The sequence below is a fragment of the Nelusetta ayraudi genome, unplaced genomic scaffold, assembly GCF_046127955.1.
Source record: "Nelusetta ayraudi isolate G7.1 ecotype Tasmania unplaced genomic scaffold, CSIRO-AGI_Nayr_v1 ptg000017l, whole genome shotgun sequence".
Lineage (NCBI taxonomy): Eukaryota > Metazoa > Chordata > Actinopteri > Tetraodontiformes > Monacanthidae > Nelusetta > Nelusetta ayraudi.
Window position 1 is genome coordinate 9,761,727 of NW_027466067.1, and position 23,913 is coordinate 9,785,639.

The following is a 23,913-nucleotide window of genomic DNA, read 5'->3' on the forward strand; positions in this document are numbered from 1 at the left end:
AACAACTATTTACACTTACTCACACACTCACTCACACACACACCCACTCACACACACACCATTGTTCAGGGTCATTCGGTTTAATGGTGCAGTTATACAGCACGAACAGTAGGTGGCGTACTGATTCTTGCGTCACCATTCTATTCATGCAAGTCATGCGTGTGGACTATTTCCTGGTTAGCTGCTAACTTGTAATATCAATTCAGAATCACTCAAACATCTGCTAGTAGATAGTGTCAGGCTGAACCTGCGTTTCCTATTTGACAGTCTAGCTTGTGACAGCACTTTACTTCTGACTGTGGGCTTTACTGGCTGTTCTTTAGTTTGTTTAGAGCTGCTGAATCATACTTTTGCGCTCCATGAAAATGTTTCAGCCAAGAAGCCTAACATAAGCTAACATTAGTTAGCCAAACTTAGCTTGGTGCGATACGTCTTCCTGTAAAATCTGACAAACCAGAGACAGCATAAGCGGCATCTCCTTTCGAATGTGTTGCGGTGAAGTGATTACCTGACGGTTTGACTCTGTTTCTCAAAAGCAGGATCTTTTTTTTTTCTCCCGACAGATGATGAAAACGAAAGAGGGTGGGTAGAAGTGCAAATATGAAGCGGGGAGTAAAAGAGGGTGAGTTCAAAAGTACAGAGTGAACTGAGCTGTGGCGACGGGGAAGACAAAGGCAAGGTGGGGAATTTGAGGATAACGAGAGTAGTACCGTCTCATGATAAAAAGACTTTAAGTTGTAAAGACAACTTGACTCAAAACTTGAAATCCTGGAGATAACCTTCCCTTTCAAAAACGTAGACATGCAGAACTGACTCGTGGTCCTTGCTCTGCCTAATATTGTGGAAATAAAGCGGTACGCGCACAGTGCCGCAGTCAACGTCAACGCTTCTGGTTTGGATTCCGCTCTTTTTCTCAGGCAACACTCGCATTTTGTGAACGCGGACACGTTCGCAGGCCATGTTTCCCCCAGAGGGGAGCAGTAACGCACCACTTGTGGCTCGTTATGCGGGAGCCTCACGCTGGCAAAGCGCCGTTACGGCGCAGCTACGCGGTGGCGGACGGTAAAGTTCCCATGGCGTCGGGTCAAAATTGCAGCCGATAAAAAAGGCAAAGCAGTACAATTACACCAAAGTCATCATCATTCGCGGTGGAAATTCAAAAGTAATTTAAAGTAATAGTAACTAATTTCTTTAGTGATTTAAAAAGGCCGCGCGGCAATATCGGGAGAACGAGAGGAGAAATTGTTCAATGATGAAATGCATGTGTGGGGAGTTTTCCTCTTTACCGCCTCCTGCGAAAACTGGTTCTTTGTTGTACCTCACGTGTGTCAGAAGGTGACAAAAACACGGCGGCAAAAAAACAAATGGACCTAAGGATGGACTTTTCTCCTTCTTTCTGAAGGGTTTACTGACATTATAATTCCATTTTTTTTTTCCAACAACACAGAGTCCCTTACGCAGATGTTTCTCACAGCGTGTGTTGGAATTGGATGCTGCTGTGACTCATCGTTTTTGAGACCCTGAATTTCTCTCTCATGGCAGCAACTCAGACAACTTGCCCAAGTTCAAAGCTGTCGTCAGAATGGAGGGGGGGGGGGGGGGGATTTTGAACATGGTGAACATGGTTGTTGGGGCCAGACGAGCTTTCCGGAGAATGGTCCCGGAAGAGAAAATATCCAGTGAGAGGCAGTTGTGTGGAGAAGCGTGTTGATGTCAGGGGTCAAAGGTCAGAATGGCGACAGGAAATTAAAATAACCTCTGGTAACGATGCGTTCTGCTCATATGCAGAATAGCGCAGTGTGTATGATGTGTAGCTCCCCACCAGTCACTTTATTAATAACTTTATTTAAAAAGCACCTTTCCAGACCAACTTTATTAGGTACTCGAGACCTTTCACTGTGTGCGTAATCAAGTGACTAGTGAGTTCGGGTATCAGTTCCTGGTCATTGTCCCGAGCCAGTGGGCATCATAAAATGCAAGCATGCATGTGTAGGCATCTAGCAATGAATTAGAGTCTCCTCATTCAGAAACAGAGCAGGGGCGGTTTCCAGGAATGCGCAGTACCTGAGGAAAAAAGGAGGGGGGAAAAAACGACGACAATGCACAATAACCAAAAGCTGTAATTGACTTAGCAGAGAGCTGAGCGCTGCAGAATGGAGCGGAGAGGCTCTTGTGATCAAACGGGTCTAAATATAGGATGCCGCCGCATGATTTCTTCTGCTTGAGCAGGGAATCACCCAGCCTCGGCTGAGAATGAGAGGAGGGATTAAAGGAGAGGGAAATAAAAGGAGGAGAAAGGAGAGGAAGACGGGAAGATGGGGCAAATGTTCGGAACAATCTCCTGGTTTCCACAGCGTGGACGTGCGCGCACGCGATGCGTGTGACAGTGATGTTGGCTCGCCGCGGTGTTCGCGCATTCTGTCAACATAACGTGACTGCAAGCGGCCAAAAGCAGCAGCAGCAGCAGCAGCAGCAACAGCAGCAACAGCAGCAGCTGTATTCACTCGTAGGCCCGAGCATAAATTCTGACCATCATCACATCCCTGGAGCTGCAACCTCAGTGTACCGTAGCAGGAACAGGTGTATATATTTGCATATATTTCCTTGCATATATTTATTGTATATATATATATATATATATATATATATATATATATATATATATATATATATATATACATATATATTATTTTTTTTTACACAGAGTATAGAACCCAAGTATAAAATTCCACAAAGGTTTGCCTAAAAATGTCTCTGGCTAACATTTCCTTCTGTCAAATGGACTGAAAACAACAAACAAAAGTGTTGGAGGGTGAAGGGTGTGCCCCACTGGTAAAATGGGCCTCGACCAAACTTACATTCAGCATTTGGAGGTGATAGTCAGTGTTTACAGGGAAACTGATCATGTGAAAGAACAGTTCAAATAGAGCAATTCAAATATCAATTATATACAAATGAATGAAAAATGATCAGAATTCACTCCTTTGTTGTTGAAGACAAAATAAATGGATCTCAATAATTATATTTTTCCACGTTTATGATGGACCACGGTAAAATGCAGCTTGCGTTGGCGTGAAATGAAAGAACAGCTGGTTACACTGCCACACTGCCGCAACACAATATGAGACACACAGATCCTAATGTAGTTTTTTTATTAAATGAAATTAAATGAAAAATGTATTATTATTATTGTTATTATTATTATTATTATTATTATTATTATTATTATTGCACTGCGTTGTAGAAAACGTGTATGTATGGTTGCAGTGAAAATCCGTGATGAATTTTTTCTAATGTGGAAGTACATAAATCATTTTTAGTTTTACCCAAATTAAAAAGCATCAATTACAGAATGTAGTCGTCAATTCAATAGTGTGCCACAGAAGACACGTAAACTAAGAAAAACTATAGCACACTGTAGGATGACAGAAATACATGTGGGATCATTTAAGAACCAAAAAAAAGGGTTACCCTCACTGTATCTTGACTTTTTGTATTCAGGCTTCGTTGTATGAGCAAAAGGCGACCTCATGTGGCCATATATATGAACGGTCGCCTGCTTTTCAAAAAGTCACCCCTAGGAGGCAGTGCCATTTGTAAACATACGTTTTCTCTCCTCGCTGACTCCTCTTGAACCGACTCGTCTTCTGTTCGGCCCCGCTCAATTTTCTTTCTCTTCCGGGTATCCTCTGTTCGTGTGGAAGGTAGTTTGTTTTTCCCACTAAAGTTTAGCCTTAAAATCCTTTTCAATCACAGAGTATCATACACGCCAGCACTCAAGCTTTTAAAGTTTTCAATTCCTTACAATAATAGGCATATTCTGAAGACATTATGTTGTTAATCTACCCAATTTTGGTGGTCCAAAATTGAGTTTAAATAATGCTAACACCCACTTAGCTGTAGCATTAGCTGAAATCTGTACTGAACTTGTAGCCGTGCTGCTTTGGGCCCCAATTTTTTAATTATATACCCTCAAATCGCGTAATTCATGTTATATGCGCCTCCTATCGTGAAACGTTCGGGTTTGACGCAAAGGCTGCGTTCACACGCAGTCATTGCCCTGTGCGATGCGCACACCAAACAACTAGCTATCCTACAAGTAGCTAAAAAAAAACAAAAAAAAAAACACTAAATTTACTCAGTGACGAATTACGATGTGATACACGTCTAATGTATTCTCATTTAACCATCTGCAGAAAACCTAGTGTTTGAAATGGCCAAGTCAAAGAACCACACGACTCACAACCAGTGTAAGTATCGCAACTTGGATGTTCTGCACGTGTAAAGCTCAATTTCTGTTGTATTCACAGGCATGATGCGTTAAGCTACTGTAAGATCTTCTGAAGGATGAATGTATAAGATGAAAACGTTAATCTAACTTCCCTCCTTTACCCAACAGCTCGTAAAGCCCACAGAAATGGCATCAAGAAGCCAAGAACTTTCCGCTACGAGTCTCTGAAGGGGGTATGTACAAGTTAAAATATATCCAACAGAACATACGAATTTAACGTTGTACAATGCTACTAGTGAGCATTCAACATTTAATGGTACCCTTGCCTTTTCATCTTCATGTCTTTTCAATTCAATCATGGCTGGAGTACGAGAAAATGTCTCAATAGTTCTTTATATTTTATCCTGTAGTTCAGTCTTATGGGCTTGCTTAATTATTCAGAACCATGTATAGATCTTGAGAAGAGGCATACTAAGTTTTTACAATATTTGGAAGGGGACAACTAAGGTGGACATCGGGTGATGTGAGAGGGTGGCTCAAACGCCTTACCTTGCTGGGGTTACGCTCACGAACTTAGTAGAGGTGTTATTGCCTTTTCTGACAGTTCAAAGAGTTGATTTCCAGAATGTGGTTAGTGACAAAATCACTGGAGCGAGCCTAAGTGTTGTCTGGCTTAAAGACCAATGCAGTGTGAAGAAGACAGGAGGCCGAGCTGGAGGAAGCAAAGATGAAAAGTTGAGCTTTTCATTGGGAGTGAGCAGAATGGACAGGATCGGGAATGACCACACGAAAGGTTGATGTGGACGTTGTGGAGGCCAGACTGAGATGGTGTAAAGCAGGGGTCACCAACCTTTTTGGCACTGAGAGCTACCTCATGGGTCCTGAGCCGTTTGAAGGGCTGCCCGTTTGCTAGATTCTCCTGAAATAACAAACTCTCTGAGTTATATATTATTATTAATGATACTCTTCTATGTGAAGACACTTATCAAGCTCATGAGTTCTCAATAATTATCAAAAATAACTTAACAAGATTGGATAAAATTGAATTTTTAGACGCAGCTCAACAAGCTGTGCAATTTTTCCAACGGGTCTGCGGGCTACTCATGAGGTCCTTTGGGGGGGGGCTGCTACCTGGTGCCTGCAGGCACCACGTTGGTGACCCCTGGTATAAAGGCACAATACAACTAATTGGTTGGAACTAGTAGGCAGAAGGACCAGAGAAAGAGCATGGAGCTGATTTATGGATGTAGTAGGGCTGGACGATATAGAAAAAAAAGCATATCGATTAAAAAAAACAAAAATTCATATTGATCAATATCGATAATTATCATACGGTATCGTAGCTCGTATTCCTGCGGATGCGACTAGTTTAGGTGGTAAAACAACGACCGCAGTTTGCTTTTTGTCGGACTTGAAAAAAAGCCAAAATATTGCCATGCTAGTGAGCTACTGAAATCATTTTTCGAGACGATTTCCTCCACCTCTCCTTGCTGCGGCATCTTTCTACAGGTGCTCTCTGTTGTGGTTTGAGAGGGGCGAGGCTTGGTGACAGAGCGTACCCGGGTCTGTGTTTGTGATTGGTTGGAGGAAGAAATGACCGTAATATTAAGCTACATGATTGGCTATGATGAAAAAGGAAGTGAAACTTTTTCTATCAAACTTTTTATCGACCCCTTTCCTTTTTTTTCGCTATCGCAGCACACGTCTATCGATCGATATATATCGTTATCGAATTGTCGTCCAGCCCTAGGATGTAGTGAATTTGGTGAGGAAAGAGAATGCAGAGGATAAACGCAGAATTTTATGCCGCCACTGACAAAATGGCTGAAAGGAAAAATGACTGCCAAAAGTGTTTCTTAGGGTCACATCCAAACCTATTATTTTGTTGAAAACTGGGACTTTGGCTTCCAATTAAATTGTAAAGTCAAATATGTTTAAACATTTTGAAAATGTATTTAAAAAAAAAAAAAAGCAACTTTTTTCTATCAAGGTGGATATTACTTGATGGCTCGGAGCCGCATTTTGTCACGCTGTTCTTCAAGTTTCTTAGATGTATTGCGAATAGCTGTATATTTTTTTTTGTCATTGCTCTGTTGCTATAAGATTGTAAGTTGTGCCCAATATTCATAAAATTCCCAATTCTTTTGCAGGTGGACCCTAAGTTCTTGAGGAACATGCGTTTCGCCAAGAAGCACAACAAGAAAGGCCTGAAGGTGCAGCAGAAGATGCAGATGCAGCAGAAGGCATCGCAGGCACCGCCGGCACCGAAGGCACAGAAGGCACCGAAGGCCGAGAAATAAGCTGCTGTGCGTTTGCCTCTGTCAGCGTTATTTCTAACTGTTGTAATAAAGCTATGCTTTGTGGACAAACCAATCTGTGCTTGTACTTTTCTTTTTTCTCTTCTGAACATACGAAATGAAGTTGGTGTTTTGTCTTTGCATCTCTAAAGCCAGTAAGATCTAGTTCCATTAACGAGTTTGGAGATATAAGCAGCCATCAATATTATATTGATATAATTGTTGATGATTACTGCGGTCTGAAATGGTCAATGAAATAATTTGCCTTCAATGATGATGAGTATGTGTGATTTCTATTTTATTTTTTTATTTTATTTATTTCAGGTCAGTTTGCTTAGGTAGTGTAATTCTCACAAAGGGTGGAAGTTCATGCCAAAAACAAACAATGCTTTCTGTAGGTGCAGCGACCTGTTGAATTGCATTCTACATGAGAGTTTTAATATCAAAACCTTGTTTTATGAAATTGGTCTGAGCTACACTTTGAAAAAGTAAGCAATTCTTGGAAAGCCAATTATGACAAATGTAGAGTGGTAACATATTGACTTGGGTACTGTCAAAATCCTGTGGATGACATGGACAAGTTAAGATACAGAGATTTTGTACTGATATTGTAAATGAGGTATTAGCGTTTGGGACACAATTGTGAAAGCAAATTGGACTTCAGGTGAAGTTTTTCTTTAAAATAAATATGTGTATATATATATATATCATTTGAAAATAATGGAATGCATATGGTATATTTGTGTAACAGAAGGATTTAAAAAATATATATCATTTTTACTTTCTTTATAAATGTCTAATTATTTAATTTTGTTTGTGGGAGGAGAACCCACGCAAACAACTCACAGTGAGGTCGCGGGTCGTAATCGAACGCAAGACGAGAACTTTTCTTTATTCTTTGACGCCCTCGTTTTGTCGTCACTTCCGCTCATGCTGACTTCAACTTGCATCATTTCTCTTCTCTCGGCAGCCGGTGGCAGGCAGCATGTGAGTGGACACATTCTTACTCTGATTTTACATGAACAAGACAGAAACCAAGCAAATCTCCTCAGTTCATCTGGTATTATATGTGTGCGTGTCAAAGGTGCTTTTGGCCTACTTTGTCGTCCGCGATACGACCTTGAAAAAACTAAGACTTGAGCCGGGCTAGCATAAAACTAGCATGTCAGCTAACAACAAGGAGGCGTCAGTCCTGGGAAGTCGCTGCTGTGCAGAAGTGACAGAAGCGTTGAGTATCGGCAGTGGAGTACCGACAAATAACCTGTCGTTTGTACTGAAATAGTGTTGTGCTGAAAAAGATTCAGCGTTTGTCGTTGGGCCGAGACTCCACAGGTCCGTTTGATTGTAAAAATGTCAATGATGAGAATATAAGCAGCAGACAAACTGTCACTGGTCATTTTCACCTTCAGAATACATTGTTCGTGTTTGTCAGCGAACGGATGACAGATAAAACTTAAGTTCTTGCTATTGAATTGCTTTAAACAATTTGAAGACCGTGTTGGTGTGAATGGGGGGGAGAAAAAAACGAAAGGGTTTCTAATATGACAAGTGAAGAGTGAGTTTATCAGATGCTCATCCATGATCTGTTGTGGTGTTTTACCTTGATGTTATGAATTGTGGCAGACACCATGGTGGAGCGAGTGCCCGAGTCCATCAACTTCCCCTCTGAGGAGGACAAGATCATCCAGATGTGGGATGAAAAGAACTGCTTCCGGGAATGCCTGAAACAGTCCAAGAACAGGCCCAAGTAAGAGCACATGTTTCCTCTGCAACATGAACTCTATTTCTATGTTCTCATTTTTCAAAGAGAGAGAGAGAGCGAGAGCTGGTTCATTTTTCTTTTTTTCTTTTTTCTTTTTTTTTTTACATTTAAAGTCATTCCTTGGTTCAACAATGTTCCCTTTAAGTTCAAATAAAGCGAAATATTTCAAATTTAACACGTGCACATGGGCAAGATTTTTTTTTCTCCTGGGTTTTGTAGTTTACACTTAACAATAATTTATGTAATGATTTACATATATATATTCACAACCACTGATGTCGTTAACCTGCCAACAATAAGTAAACTAAATGAATTGTTTTTCCTGGTTAACAAGTTGTTTGACTTGTCAGTCTTTATTGGAACATCCTAGGGAGTGTCAGTTCACGCATATCACATACAAAGCTTTACTTAGCAGCTAAAACTCTTGAACGCAGTCAATGCTCGAATAGCAGTTTTGTGGCTGAACCAAATCTGTTCTCTTGTTGAATTTGATACTGAACTATGTATGCGAGCCAACAACCATCAGCTGTGTTTCAGTGACTTTATCTGCAGAGCAACATTTAGTGCAGAGTTGTTTTTTTTAATCTGAAAAATACTAATTCGACGGACACATTCGTATTAACTGTTCTCCCAGCAAAGCATGCCGAGAGATTGTCACTGGCGCTCCATGTGGGAGTGACTGTAATTTGCGTCGGCCTTGCATCAGCCCAAATTACATCAGCCTTTGTGCAATCAATACCAGCTGCCGGATGTCACTAAATGTGTGATTCGACTTGGAACAACGGCATGTTTTGTTGGTCAGATAACTGCATCAGCAATCGCAGTGACCGAGTCACTGATGTTTCTGTTGTCGTGTCGGGCTGGTGAAAATTTTTCAGACTTTGTTGTCTGTGTCTCTTTAAAACTGTCTGTCGGATACATGTTTTTAAAACAGCGGTAGCAACACTGTGATTTTATCCCCATCTCTTATTCAGGTACACCTTCTATGACGGTCCTCCATTCGCCACGGGTTTACCGCACTACGGGCACATCCTTGCTGGCACCATCAAGGACATCGTCACCCGCTTTGCCCATCAGAGTGGCTTCCACGTGGACCGACGATTCGGCTGGGACTGCCACGGCTTGCCTGTGGTAAGAGACCCGAGGCTGCGCCGACGTCCACGCGAGACCCCCCCCCCCCCCCCCCCCCTCCGCGTGACTCACGCGCTTGGTTTGGCTTTTTCGCAGGAGTACGAGATCGATAAGACTTTGGGGATCAAAGGACCGGATGATGTGGCCAAGATGGGCATCGCCGAGTACAACAAGCAGTGCAGAGGCATCGTCATGAGATACTCCAAAGAGTGGGAGGTGAGAGTCTTTCAAACGTCATCTATTTTGGGTACGCACCTGAAACTTTGTTTATTAATAAAGTTTGATTGCTGTTGCTTTGTGGAATTACTAAAATTTACAGTGAATTACATTAAAGTGATGTTCATCATGTTTCTCCGTGTTTGGTGAGATTCTGAAAAAGAGTGACTTAATCTGATGCCAGAAACCTTCGAAGGCGTGCGGTTGTGTTTCAGTTTATTTCATTTTATTTTCGCACAGGCTTCTGTGAAACGAATGGGACGGTGGATTGACTTCAAGAATGACTACAAGACTCTGTACCCATGGTTCATGGAGACTGTCTGGTAGGATGAAGACGCGTCTTTTAGCCGAGTGCCCGTGTGTTTCAAACTGCCTTTATGGTCATCACCAAAAGAACAGCACACAAGATGCATGGCTGCCATTGGCGAGGGCAGCTTTATTTCCAGTTAATGCTTTTTTCTTTTCTTTTTTTTTTTGTCTTTTTTTATTCTTTTTTTTACAACGTGTTGGTTTTGGTTTTGCAGTGCAGATGCTTGTGTGTCACAAAAGAAGCGGGTTTGAGCAAAAGGGCGATAGTGCCATCAGCTTTGCTGAGGGTAGAGCAGTGTATTGTGCTGTCGAGGGCATGGTGAATTAGTAAAAGGATAGTGTGAGGGTTATAACACATAATACACCTCATCCTAGTTATACTGCTCCATTTTCTTTTATTTGAACATAAAAGTTATGAGTGCATCTTGTTATTAAAAAATAAGACGGACGCCGTCTGCAAACATCAATGTCCCAGGAGTCCAGCCCAGCTGTAACCTTCCAGCAACTGTCTCTTCCCTTAATGTGCAACTTTCCGGCCCTCTCTAAAGTTCTGCTGTGCCATCGCCTTGTTTAGGTGGGTGTTCAAGCAACTGTACGACAAGGGCCTGGTTTACCGCGGGGTCAAAGTCATGCCCTTCTCCACTGCCTGCAACACCCCCCTGTCCAACTTTGAGTCCCACCAGAACTATAAGGTTGGTGCCAAGCGACGCAGTTGAGGAGATGTACAAATTGCCACAGCCTCGGCTACATGCCCTCGATTTCCGTCCTCCAGGACGTTCAGGATCCATCCGTCATCGTTAACTTCCCATTGGTAGAGAATGAGGAGGTGGCGCTCATTGCCTGGACCACCACACCCTGGACACTGCCCAGCAACCTGGCCCTCTGTGTCAACCCAGAGATGATGTATGTGAAGGTCAAAGGTGAGAAGCAAACCTTGCAACCTGTAACAATGTGCATTTTGATTATGAACAGGCCAGCATGCAGATTGTGTTGATTTTTTCAGGCTGATATACCATGACATGAGATATTCCATTCAATAATCACTCCCTGATTTAGTTCTTTCTGTTTTTTTTAGCTGTTATAGTATAGAATAGAATAGAATGCCTTTATTAATCCCACATTGGGGAAATTAGCATAAATACAGCAACAGTATAGTATAGTAAAATTATAATTATATATATTTATATAAAATGATATTGATTATTAGTGTCGTAGTACTCGATCTCAATACTCTAGTCTCGATAATGTCTTGGTCTCAGTTGTTGCGGTCTTAACTGCAACGCTATTAATTATAAATAAATAAAATATTTATAGAGCAAGAGGAAAAAAGCAAAGTATTTAGATTGCATGGACAGATGGATTGGTTTGTACAGTATAATCTGATGTGCAGATAAGAACTAAATGCTACTTTGCAATGTTGGCTTGAATTGAGTCTGTGGGTAAACCAAATTACTCTGTTACCGAAAGTCATCAATCCACATTCTAGGAATCAGTGTGTCTCTGCTGCAGCCTGACTCTTGCTGGTGTCTGATTTTCAACATCCACTCTCGCCCCATTTCTGTTGCAAAACAAGTTTTTGATTTTGTCCTTTACTTGGCTTCTCTTCTTCTTCTTCTTCTTCTCCTCTTCTCTCCTCTCCTCTTCTTCAGCCATAAATGGAATTGCCGGTGCCGCAGGTAAACAAATAATTGCGTTCACTCGCATGCTAAAACCGAATGTCTGCGTGTGTTGTGTTGTGCTGTGATCACAACAGATGTTAAAGACTAAAAAGTTCACTTTCAGTCTCTAACATCTGGCTTTGGTGTGTTGACCCTAGAACAAAGTTTTTGTGTTTTTTTTTTTCTCCTTTACCCTAATTCAAGTCGTCATCGGCGTCTCATCCAGTTAAAAGTTTTGCTCGTTGATCGGCGAATCGAGCTCGAGGCTGTGCTTGTGAAACCAGTGAGACGCAGGAGCATCCAGTAGGGGGGTGTGCTGTGCAAGGGAGTCGCCTCTCACTTCCTGACCGGCTTAGTTTTATGCCGAATCAGTGACCTCACGCACAACACGGGGGTGGGTTGTTCGCCGGCCGACGCGGCCTAAACGCTGCCGCTTTACTTTTATGAATTTGCTGTTGTTTACCCTGCATGGAGCGTTCCGTCGTGCCAAAGTGTTAGCCAATGGCTGTTTTCCTGTTTTAGAGAGGACAAATGAAGAGAGAAGCACTGGCTTGACGACGCTCCACCCGGAGGAGAGGACGTTGGTAGCTTAATGCTAGTGGACTTTTTTTTGCTTCCGGCTGTCGTATATTAGATAATGAAATAAGAGCAGATGCGACTGCGCCGTTGTTTTTGTACACAACTAATTAGAGTGGTTTTTACAATTATGAGCAGTAATTTGCTGCTAAGTGCTCTGAGACTTTCGTAGACGGTCCCTCTTATTATGGTGATAGCGCTCTGCTTTTTGTTGTTCTAAAAAAAAAAAAAAAAAAAATGTTGCTTTTGTATTCTGAGCACAAAACCACTTATGCAATTTTGAGGAGTTGAATATTTAATCCAGGTCCAACACATCGGGGCTTTGCTGGGACCCGTCAGCTTTTCCCTGTAAACAATTTTGAGTCTGTGTGCGTATGGCTGCGTTCAGACTGCAGGCGAATCTGATTCAAATCAGATTCCTTCTCAAATCCGAGTGACCTAGATTTAGGACGTCCCGCCATTCGCGGTGTGATCCTGCAGGGGGCACTCTTGCACCACAGTCGCTCACCCGTCACTGCATTGCCGGTGCTGTGCTGCATGGAGGACAGCCTCAGAATACCAATGATTTTTTTTTCACCCCGTCAGCTTAGCTTCACTCCCTCCCTCGCTCCCTCTCCCTCTGTCTCACTCTCTCTCCCTCTGTCTCACTCTCTCTCCCTCTGTCATTCTCTCTCTCCTTTCTATGTCCCTCTTCCCATCTCTCTCTGTTGCCCTTCATCTTCTTGTTGCTCTCTTTGCTTTTACATCCTCCTGGTTTGGTCCACGGCCGTCGTTGCTTTCTGTCACTGCGTCTCATCTCATGCCTGTCCCTATCTCTCTCTCTCTCTCTCTCTCTCTCTCTCTCTCTCTCCCTCCCTCTCTCTCTCACTCTCTCCCCCTCCCTCTCTGCCCCCTTTTTTGAAAAACATTTCTCTCTCCCCGAGTTGTTGTGGGGGCTGTTAGCTGCGGCAGGTCTGAGCTGTGCAGTCATTTGTCACTCCGCTGAGGTAGAAAAGAAACATTTTTTATTGATGCTGCCGCCGCCTCCTCCTCTTCCTCCCCCTCCTCCTCCTCCTCCTTCTCTTGGTGTCTCACTGTTTCAGTCCATTTGGTTTTTGCCCTCCTCTCCGCTCTCATTTCTTCAAAAACGAAAAAAGAGAAACCCCACGGACCGGTTCGTAGGGGAGGGCTGCACTGTCCCAAAATGTCATGTGTCATGCAGTCATCCAACCAGGAGCGGCCCGTGCCTGGGAAGACCTCTGTTGTCGGGTGGATGGATGCATGGATGCGGCTGCACAACAGGGTCACAGTTTGACCTTGACTTTCTGACTGCACGGCCACACACAGGAGGCATCGTCGCAGCTTTACAAACTTGTGATCATCATTCTGCAGAGATGATTAAAATGAAAAAATGTGCAGGATGCGATTTAAGTGAAATGATAACTGCCTGCAAATGCTGAGCTGAGGACTTTTAAATCAAAACTCACCGACCTGTTCACTCTGCTGTGTGTTTTGATGTAAACACAAAGGTGTTCACAACTGATCGAGTCGCCTCGTGTGGACTAAAACACTCACTTTTTTTTTTTTTTTAACGCAAACGCCCGACAGAAAAGATATCAGAAAAATATGTTTGTGTGCCTGATTTCTTTATTTCATCCTTCAGACAACACCACAGGGAAGACGTACATTATGATGGAAGCCAGGCTGGTGGCTCTGTTTAAGACCGAGAGCGAGTACACCATTCTGGACAAGTAAGTACACTGGAGCTGTAAAATAATGAAATGACTTTGACGATGGAGTGAAAAAAAAACACAGTGTTTCGTAGTTGTCTTTTCTCTGCGATCGCTGGATAAACGTGAGAAACCTGCTCTCAACTCTTTGACTCTCTGCTTGTTTCCTGCTTGATGAGATCAAGTGTCGACTTGCGGCGAGCTCGCGCAGAAATCCATTTTCAGGAAGCTCGAAATGTTTGCCTCACTTAAGGAAACGGGGGACGCTGCTGAATATTCTCTTCACCACCCCACCACCCCCATTGTCATCCGCCATCTGATCCTCTCGTGCGCTCAGTTTCCCACTTCAGTGCACTGTAGTGCGGCATCGAGTGGAGATAAAAAATGATTTGCGACCTGAAATAGGGAGAGCTCCTGACTGAGTAAAGGAAGGAGGCTGTCCTGAAAACCTGATGGATCGCCTTTCCATGTCGGATTTCTGCCCACTCATCTCATATATTGGATAAATGAGCCCGGCGGCACAGCCGGCGAGGTGACTGATGTGTTGACCGGCAGTTGTCTCTTCCTCACGGATGAAAGTCTCCCCACATCAAGACAGAGAAATCTTCATTCTAGTGGCAGAAACTAGAATTAGCACCAGCTGAAGATATTTAACTTAATCCCGATATTGGGAGATTTGTCAAGCAGGGTTTCTCCTGCTACACAACAACAAGTCCGTCCTTTCCTTCTTATGCTTGTTCCACTTCTCAGAATACGGTTGTCAGCAACTCTCATGTCTGGAAATTAGCTCTTTGTGATGTCACATGGGGTATGATCCGTTGTTGTTGCCATCTAACTTATAGGCTCTGCTTTAAGGTCCCATTTTTAATTTATTATTGTCAATTTCTCAATGTTTTCACGCAGTGTATATGTCTTCTACACTGTCAGGCTATTTCAGATTTGTACTTTTTGGGGGTACTTTCAAATTTCCCTTTTGGTCATCAGACGTTTTAGTTGGTGTGGATTTCTATGTATCGTGTAATTACTGTCGGAAAATGTGTGCTTAACCTAAGACGTGTGTGTGTTTTAGGTTTCCTGGCAAGATGCTGAAAGGGAAAAAGTACAAGCCCCTTTTCCCGTACTTTGCCAAGGTTTGTCCATTAGTTTAACGTATCGGTTTTTTGTTTTGTTTTTTTCACAAAGTGTAAACGACCTGTGTCTCGCCCTAATTACCTGTCCCACGCCCACAAATTGCCATCCTCCTGCCGTGTGCCTTAAACCCCTCTCCTGATCTCTCCGCAGACCATGTGCGACTTCATTCCTCACTTCTGTGCTCACAAAGCCATTCCTCTAATTATTTTTCTCTTATCGCTGCTCTGTGACAGTGTGGGGAGTCGGGAGCGTTCCAGGTGGTGACGGATAACTACGTGAAGGAGGAGGACGGCACAGGAGTGGTCCACCAAGCGCCTTACTTTGGAGCTGTAAGACAACTTCTATTTTTATTTTTATTTTTCATTGTTTTTCAGTTCGACATTCTGTGCGGCTGCAACTCGCGACTGTTTTCATGCTTTCACGAGCTACCGTTACTGAAACAAACCAATTGGATCAGTCAGTCAGAATGTTACTCCAAGACACTTCCTGAGCTATAAGCGTATTTCGTTAGAAATGCGAATTTCTTGATCAATTCATTAATCGTTAGTTGATTGATCTTATCGATCGATTAATGATTAATTGATAAGCTGCGATTTTTCCTCAGAACCTAAATTTCACAATGAAAAATGTGTAAGGAACACATTATTTAATTTGTTGACCATAATGAAAATGTTTTAATTAAAAAAAAATGTTTGAAAAAAAAAAAAAAATATTGAAAAAACTGATGAAAATTATGAATCCTTGCCCCGCTGACCTAAAGACAAGCCATCATCCGACCAGAATCTACCTCATTTAACAACAACAGAAGCACCACCAACCACAGCAGCAGCAACAGTCTGGAAAAATAATCAGCGCATCAAGTTACTTGTGGGTTGCACGTGTGATTGAAAAGCTTTAAATGACTTGGAGAGCCTCGTTACCAGTCAAGTCCACACCTGGACCCTTTGACCTGACGTATAGGGGATTGATACACTGTCTAAGTCACTGTCCCACAGAGGCACGTTTTAAAAAGCTATTATAAACTATTATTTTCGAGCATATTTTCACGCTAAAGACTTCTTCCTCCTCTCATGGGTGCTTTCCTTTTTTTCCGTACATGCTGCTTTTGGAGAGAATCCAATTAAGTGCAGTTGTGACATGCTGTTATCAAACGCTCCTCTGTTTCTTCTTTTAATTTATAGGCCAGTGTTACAGATAGTGCCATAAAAAGATACTGGGCCATCGCTAATAGGTTAGGTGCCCTTGTCAGTAGCAGATGAACACCCTTGTGGCTGCAGCCAGGTGTGGACACACTTGTCCTTCTGCAGCTGCAGTCCCCGCAGTGCTATTGAATTGTGCACAGCAACGTCCTAACGTGTGCATTTCATCAGTCACATTATTTATGTGGCCACAGTTTGGTTGCACTGTAGCCACATTGGCTGCGTTTCTATGACAGTTTTTCGCAAAATAAAAGCGATAAAAGTGGAATTGCGATTTGCAGGCGTTTCCATTGAATGGTGTGAAGCGCATAAGCCGTAATTCTCGTAAAATCTCGTCCCGCGAGATTTACGAGAATTACGTTTGCTTTTGTGTGTTTACGTGTGGTTGCTGTCAAGAATTTCTGTTGTGTTTTTCTCTTTTGATTTCTTGTAAAAAAAGATAATTCCATTTCGTCCAAACGTAACGCGCCATTTTGGCTTGAAGTGAACAGGTCACGTGATCCCCCGTACGTCACATCCGCTGACGTGTAATTGCGAAAAAGTGTTTTTATGACACTTTTCCGATATACCTCTCTATCAATACATACCACCTCATGAGAGCATAAAAACCTTGAAGCGATATTTGAGTTTTTTTTTTTTTGAAGATCAGGCGTTTTCATTGCCAGTTTTTTATCGCGATATTTAGATTTTGCGCAATTTTAGGGGTAACGGAAAAGCAGCTGTTGTCATAAGTAAAAGTCAATCGAGGATTTTCCGATTGGGATTTACAGCAGTTGCGGTTCTGCACGTTTTATACGTGGCGTTATTCTGACTGGATGTGAACTGACATTGTGAGCTGTCCATCTCGGGCCTTGGCAGCGGCGTTTGAATACGACATACATTTACAGCCCAGCTGAACTCGCATATCTCACGAGTAGATGTGAAATGCCGGTGGCTCGTGTTTCAGCCCCTCAAAAAGAATCCAGCTCACCGTGGAATTTAATATTGAATCTTGACCATTTTTAGACTCGGTGCCAAAGTGTTCAAGTCATTCATTATTTAACAATATTTCATTTTCAGTTGGAGAGTAACATAGACCGTGAAGTACATGGATTAATGTGTCATTCAAATACTGTTATTGTCAAAATTATTTAGGAATTGGGATAAACTCACGGGCTGAACCGAAGTCCGAAAATACTTTATCAATTGGATGCACTTTAAAGATACAAAACGCAAGACCATTGATATTCTTGTCATGTTCGACACGTAAATGGTCCACGGCCGTTAATGCATCTATCATTTGGTTCTCGTTGCATTGCATGACTAAGTAAGTGAATCACGATGTGACTAGAAATACTCGAGTGCTTCACAAGTCACTCCATCCAGCGCGCTGCTTTCTCTTCTTTCCGTAGGATGATTACAGGGTGTGCACAGAATTCAACATCATCCAGAGGGACCAGACTCCTATCTGCCCAGTGGACGCCTCGGGCTGCTTTACTTCAGAGGTCACCGACTTTGTCGGGCAGTACGTCAAAGTGAGTGACGCGTCAAACTTTTACACGCAGATTAAGTTTAGCAGACATTCCGCACTTTCTCACTGAAATGAGAGCCGCCGCTGCTGCAGTGCACTGCTTTAAAAGTCATTTTGTTTTTCTGCCCATAGAATGGTTCTGACTTATATATAACAATATACATGGAGCAAGGGTCAAGCCCCAAGTTGCCACCTCAAAACCGCCATATTTCTTTCTTGTTTTTAACCTTTTATTTTTCACATTACCAAGCAAACACAACAGATGTATCATTAAGCATCCTATTGAATACATTTGTAGCAGTTGTATAATCCAAACCAAAATCCCCCAATCCTAGCCCCGCTCCCTCCCAGCACATCTGACAATTGCGTAAAAAAAAAAAAAACACACACCAAGTAACAAAATAATGTGTATATATGTCTGTATATATATGTATATATATATATATATATATACACACACACACACACACACACACACACACACACATCTACATAAAATAAAATAAAATAAATAAATAGATAGATAAAATAAGTAGAGAAAAAAAAGAAATGATGGAGTTGGAAATGATGGAAAATAAGGAGTACCAGTACACCTAGTATCTAACCTGTTTGTGGTAGTTACAATGCCAACACTATCACTCCTTTAGCAGTCTTATTAAACAGTTATTTCGAAGTGTTGATTTTGCTGTTTTTGACCTGAGAGATGAATGGCCTCCAGGCCTTATAAAATCTGTCTGTAGATCCATTCGGAGTGGACCTAATCTTCTTTAGCTGTAGGAACCACATAAGGTCTCGAATCCAGTGTGAGTGGGTGGGTGGAGCCCCATCCTTCAATTTCAGAAGAATTAGTATATAAGAATCATCTATAGCACTAGATTTGTATTTTGGCAATTTAATTTCTTCATTAATTTATATATTGGCTATTAGAAATTCCAAATACCTCTGTAAAATATTACAGCCACTGTAGTTCGCAAGCTTGGGAGAGGGAGTGTGAGTCAAACAGCGCCGCAATAAATGTAAAATGTAACCACTTGATGTCGCTGTTTCTTCTCAAAATCTCCAATTATTACTCACTCAACCTTCAATGAATTTGTTAGTGAAAATAAACACGAAAAAAAACACCATGAGTTATATTGGAAAATCCACCACTGCAGCCTGTTGTTGCTGCACAGTTTACCAGCGTGCTGGCCGGCCTCCTCGTCCGTCCCGCCCGACTACATCACTGTCCCATGTGAAAATAGCGCTGCGTGATCCGATTGCTATTTCGCATCTGTGTTCAAAGGCAGAGGAGCAAACCTCTTCCAGCTGTACCTCAGCAGGACAGCGTAAGCTAATAAAGAACATGCTGTCATTGCCCTCTGAAAGTCATGTCATAATCCACTTTTGAGATATGGCAGTGCGAGCACGACTTTCGAGGCCCGGCGAGACATTCTCAAGGGCGGCATATAAACCCGGGAGGTCGTCCGAGGGAGAGAGTCACTTGTGAAAGCTGCCAACTCCGTCCCGTCTAGCGCAGCGCAAGCAGCAGCGCACCATGAGAGCCACGTCTTACACCCAGAAGACCCTGAAGGTCCGGGAGGCCGGCGGGCGAGTGAGAGTGGAGAGCCCCTCACCCTCCCGGTGCCGCGGCTCCTCATACGATGCCCGCGGGCGCTCCGGCTACGGCGGCGGCGCCGCTCCCGTTGAGCTGGGCACGGAGATACACGGGCGTCGTGTCAACGAGAAGGAGGAGATGCAGGAGCTCAACTCTAGATTTGCGGCGTACATCGACAAGGTCCAGACGCTGGAGCGGAGGAACGGCGCCCTGCGGTCGGAGCTGGCCACCCTGCAGAGCCGCTACAGCGGCGGCTCTGCAGGCGTCGCCCAGGAGTACGAGCTCAAGTTCCAGGAGGTGCGCGACCTGATCGAGGCGCTGACCGACGAGAAGGGGGCCGCCGACATCGAGCGGGGCCATGTGGCCGAAGAGGCGGAGACGTGGAGGCTGAAGCTGGAGGAGGAGCTGGCCCTCAAGGAGGAAGCGGAGGCCATCCTGAGGGAGTTCCGCCAGGACGTGGACGACGCCACGCTGCAGAAGGCCGAGCTGGAGAAGCGCGCCGAGCGCCTGGTGGCCGAGATCGAGTTCCTCAAGAAGCTGCACGACGAAGAGGTGGCCGACCTCGCCAAGCAGGTGGAGGACTCCAAGGTCACGGCGGAGCTGGAGGGCGACCGCCCCGACCTGGCCTCCTACCTGCGCAACATGCGCGCCGAGATGGAGGCCGTGGCCGCCCGCAACGTCCAGGAGGCCGAGAAGTGGTACAGGGGCAAGTTTGACACCCTCAAGGTGAACGCCGGCAAGCACGAGGAGCAGCTGAAGACCATGAGAGAGGAGATCGCCTCCTTCCACAGCCAGGTGGAGGACCTGCAGAACCAGATCGAGGGACTTCGGCTCCGCAACGCCGCCCTGGAGCAGCAGCTGGAGGACATGGACGCGGCCCACGCGGAGAAGGTGGGCGGCCTGGAGGACGTCATCGCTCAGCTGGAGGGGCAGCTCTGCGAGACCAAGCTGGAGATGAGCAGGTACCTCCGAGATTACCAGGAACTGCTCCACATCAAGCTCAAGCTCGACACGGAGATCGCCACCTACAGGAAGCTGCTGGACGGGGAAGAGCACAGGCTCGGGATTGCGAAAGACGTCGAATGATCCGAAACCCCACGAGTCAAAACGCAAAGCCAAGACGACCAGCGGCACACATTAAAACCCCAAATATGAAAGTTTTAAAAGACTTTCATTAGCATCCTGCCCACTCGGTCTTTATTAAAGGCTTTGTTTTGGGTGAAATGTTTTGACTTTGACTTGATTGATACTAATACTTCCTCAGTGTTTTTATGCTTGCTCCTTCGCTTAAACGAAAGGCTCAGGTCCAAAAATAATTGCACGGAACAATCACACATCCTGTGTCAGTGTCATTTTGTGTTGGTTCTCATCTTTCCACAACAACCTCTGCAGTCCTCTCCTCCCTCCTCCATTTTGAATGTTCTGCTGACAAACCTCTACTAACGGGTGGTCCACTGGTACTGAATAAATATTGTGCGTGTGCATTCAACCGCCGCATTGCCGCTTCTTGAATTTTTCTCTGAAGTCCTTCCGCATTCGCTCATTTTATTTAGTTTAATTCTGCCAAAATAAAGTTAAATGGAGGTTCTTCAGACCAGCCACATCCACTGTCCTCCATTGTGATTCTTATAATAGAGCAGATACAAATAAGGTCATGGAATATTCAACACTGCCGGCGGCATAACCGGCAGTCCTTGTTCGTGCATATACACAAAATTGATTGAATTACACACCCGCCATGTTAAAGGTTGATTTCCAGAAAGTCTTTGCGAAGAGTTTGAAACTCCATCAGAACAGGAAAAACAAGAGAAACAGTACAGCAGCGTTTTGTGTGTATAAATGGGTTATGACCTCAGTGGAGAGCCATGAGCTCGCTATAAAAAGCCGTATATAATATACAGTTGTAAAATAAATGGTGAACTGAACAACAGAAGATGCGACGTGTTCCTTTTACCTCTGTGGTCAAAATTTAATGTGGTTGTATAAGTATTATTTATCTGTATTGGTGAATGTACCACACATCTATTCTATTATGTTATTTTGGAAAGGTGGTTAAGGTGTTTTTTTCCCCCCTCAAATACACATTAATTAGCTTAAGCTCACTCATGCTGCTCAAGGCATTTAAAGCACAATTGTTATTATTATTGTTAAAATTAAATTAGAGGCGTCATTCCCGAAAATGTATCCCGGGTAATCTCCAGCTGTTGTCTGGATTACATCAAGTAGAACCTTTTTTCTTTCCTCGTTGCTTTCATGGAGAGAAACAAAATCCAAAATGTGCATCAAACTCGAAATCAGTACTGCAAATATTGTATATTTCTTCAGATAGGTGATGGAAATTGCCTTACCTTTCCAACTGTGTTGTCTTTTTTTTTTATAGGATGCAGACAAGAACATTCTCAAGTGGCTGAAGGAAAAGGGTCGCCTCGTCAATGCCAGCACTTTCAAACACAATTACCCATTCTGCTGGAGGTGAGACACGCAGAACTCATACTGTTCGATTAGGATCGGCTGTGTGTCGCGTTATCAGCTCTGTGTCATCAGGGCTACATCAGGTTCTCCAAGCTGGACTAGATGGAGTAACAATTACATTTATCTGTACAGACCTTGTTGATTTAAAGACCCGAGGTTTATCATTTAAAGGGTAAAACCTGTCGATAGATAGATAGATAGATAGATGTACTTTATTCATCCCAAAATGTTTAACTTGATTTAGCACATAGCATTATACAATTATGCAAAGAAAATAATTCTAATAATAATAATTATATTTATTTTCTTGCTATTATCTGAACCATTTGTGTCTGTAATAAAAGTTTCATTGTTGTTATTTTATTTTATATTCCAAAATATTATTTAGCATTGCTATATTTTGCCAGTTAGCAACAGCATTAGCCGTGCTAGTGCCAGCGCTAGTTGACCTGCCACTGTTTTGGTCATTTACAGCAGAAATAAATTCAATGAAAATACGTCATTGTCTGTTTTTCATAATGTCTTCAGGTCTGACACGCCCCTGATCTACAAGGCTGTTCCCAGCTGGTTTGTCCGAGTGGAGCACATGGTGGACAAGCTGCTGGAGAACAACGGACAATGCTACTGGTACGTAGCGCAGCGGTGAATTGGCTTAGCACAGGAAGGCTTGTCCATAACTAGTAAGGTTTTTTTTTTTTTTTTTTTTATTAAGATAAACAAGGCTAGTGTCAAATAGCAAGTGTTGGCGTCCTAATTGTTCATCTTATATTCAGAGGGAAAGTAGGAGTCAGCGTATTTGCTCCGTTAAGTGATATTACCCCTGGTGCTCTCCGCCCTCCTCCCTGGGCCACACTGGTAATAGCACTGTCACGCTGAGATGAATGACTTGCTGCTAGCAAGGTGAAGTCACACAAACGGGCGCAACGCTGGGAAGGTGTTTTGCATTGGAGGCTGTACAAGACGACTGTGTCTCCAAGTGATGCAGACTTAATGGTTTCATGGTTTCAGAGGGGCCTCGCTAAGAGGCGTCATCATTCATCAACAAAGTATATTGCCGTCATTGTATACGTGTATAAAATAACTTTTGATATTCAATTTTTAATGCTGAAATTATGAATGTGTGGTTGCACTTTTTAGGTTGATGTTCCTCTGCAGCCTTCTTAATTAAGCTTATTCTCCAACCCTTTTTTTTTTTATCTTCTTAAGAGGATTTTTTTTTTTTTTTTTTTTTCACTTCACATTTTTGATTAGACGCGTCATCTGTACTCGAGCTCCAGCCACGTTGAAATCGTCCATCTCTCAACGACACTTTGAGGCTCATCAGCGTCAGTTCTTCATTATAACCGAGGCTTGAGAGTCTTCCTCAGAGTCTTCCTCAGCCGGCCAAGAGCCGGCCTCCGTCCGTCTCCTCTCCGAGCGTCCAGGCTCAGACGCTCAGATGAGCAGATCAGCAGATGTTGAATAATTTGAGGGGCGAATTAAAAGTGGAGCCGGGTCTCTTTTGGGGGCTCGCGAGAGCACGTGGTGCGAGAGCGAGTGGTGCACGATCTTAAAAAGAGAGTTATTGCTGAGATGTGAAATTGAAAAAATGTGAATTCGGTGCGATTCTGTGAAGTCATCGGTGCAGATCACCTGTGGAGGGTTGTTTTTTTTTTTTGTTTTTTTTTGAAGTAGAGGATTCGAGTCAGTCATCACCTTGCCACGTGTAATTTGAGGTGCACCGCCACGAGAGGCTGCGCACTATTGAGGAGCACGTTTGAAGTCAACAGCCCCTGATTAGTGCATCTTCATTTTCCTCTCCGGCGCTCCTCCTGTTTTTTTTTTTCCCCGTTCCTTTTTTTCTTCTTCATATTTTTGTCTCAACCTCTCTCCCTCTGCGACTGCCTCATCACCGCCTTATTATCCGTGGCGTTTCTCGGCCTAAAATAGAAACCTGCACAAATCTCCGTCTCCTCTGCGCGTCTCTCCCAACACAAGACGGCACATTTAAATTCCACATTTAGCACGAGGCGAGAGGGGAAGGGTGACTGGTGGAGAAGCGTCGCGGGAGGAGGAGGAAGAGGAAGAGGACGAGGAGGAGGAGGAGGCGAGCTGCGGCAGGGGGGGAGAAAATCATTA

The 23,913-nt window shown here is 43.5% G+C and overlaps 3 protein-coding genes across 5 annotated transcripts in view; all 3 read left to right on the plus strand.

Moving 5' to 3' along the window:
• Positions 1–3,645: 3,645 nt before the first annotated feature.
• Positions 3,646–6,604, plus strand: rpl29 (ribosomal protein L29). Its single transcript, XM_076025319.1, has 4 exons — positions 3,646–3,699; positions 4,196–4,250; positions 4,400–4,464; positions 6,382–6,604. Exons 2-4 carry the CDS (start codon positions 4,214–4,216, stop codon positions 6,529–6,531), a joined length of 252 nt encoding a protein of 83 aa, XP_075881434.1. The 5' UTR covers positions 3,646–3,699; positions 4,196–4,213; the 3' UTR covers positions 6,532–6,604.
• An 846-nt stretch (positions 6,605–7,450) lies between these two features.
• Positions 7,451–23,913, plus strand: part of iars1 (isoleucyl-tRNA synthetase 1) — a 44,129-nt gene continuing 27,666 nt past the window's right edge. The window contains exons 1-14 of one of the 3 annotated variants that reach the window (XM_076025322.1): positions 7,451–7,515; positions 8,152–8,275; positions 9,265–9,421; positions 9,518–9,637; positions 9,878–9,960; positions 10,521–10,638; positions 10,719–10,866; positions 11,596–11,622; positions 13,823–13,910; positions 14,959–15,019; positions 15,254–15,349; positions 17,611–17,733; positions 21,704–21,795; positions 22,324–22,422. In XM_076025322.1, coding sequence (XP_075881437.1) covers positions 8,157–8,275; positions 9,265–9,421; positions 9,518–9,637; positions 9,878–9,960; positions 10,521–10,638; positions 10,719–10,866; positions 11,596–11,622; positions 13,823–13,910; positions 14,959–15,019; positions 15,254–15,349; positions 17,611–17,733; positions 21,704–21,795; positions 22,324–22,422 — 1,331 coding nt within the window. In that variant the 5' untranslated portion in view covers positions 7,451–7,515; positions 8,152–8,156. Of the gene's footprint in view, positions 7,516–8,151; positions 8,276–9,264; positions 9,638–9,877; positions 9,961–10,520; positions 10,639–10,718; positions 10,867–11,595; positions 11,623–13,822; positions 13,911–14,958; positions 15,020–15,253; positions 15,350–17,610; positions 17,734–21,703; positions 21,796–22,323; positions 22,423–23,913 lie in introns of all 3 variants that reach the window. The other 2 variants (XM_076025323.1, XM_076025320.1) reach the window with 2 other exon arrangements.
• Positions 17,740–20,817, plus strand: LOC142887581 (vimentin). Its single transcript, XM_076025324.1, has one exon. It carries the CDS (start codon positions 19,264–19,266, stop codon positions 20,407–20,409), a length of 1,146 nt encoding a protein of 381 aa, XP_075881439.1. The 5' UTR covers positions 17,740–19,263; the 3' UTR covers positions 20,410–20,817.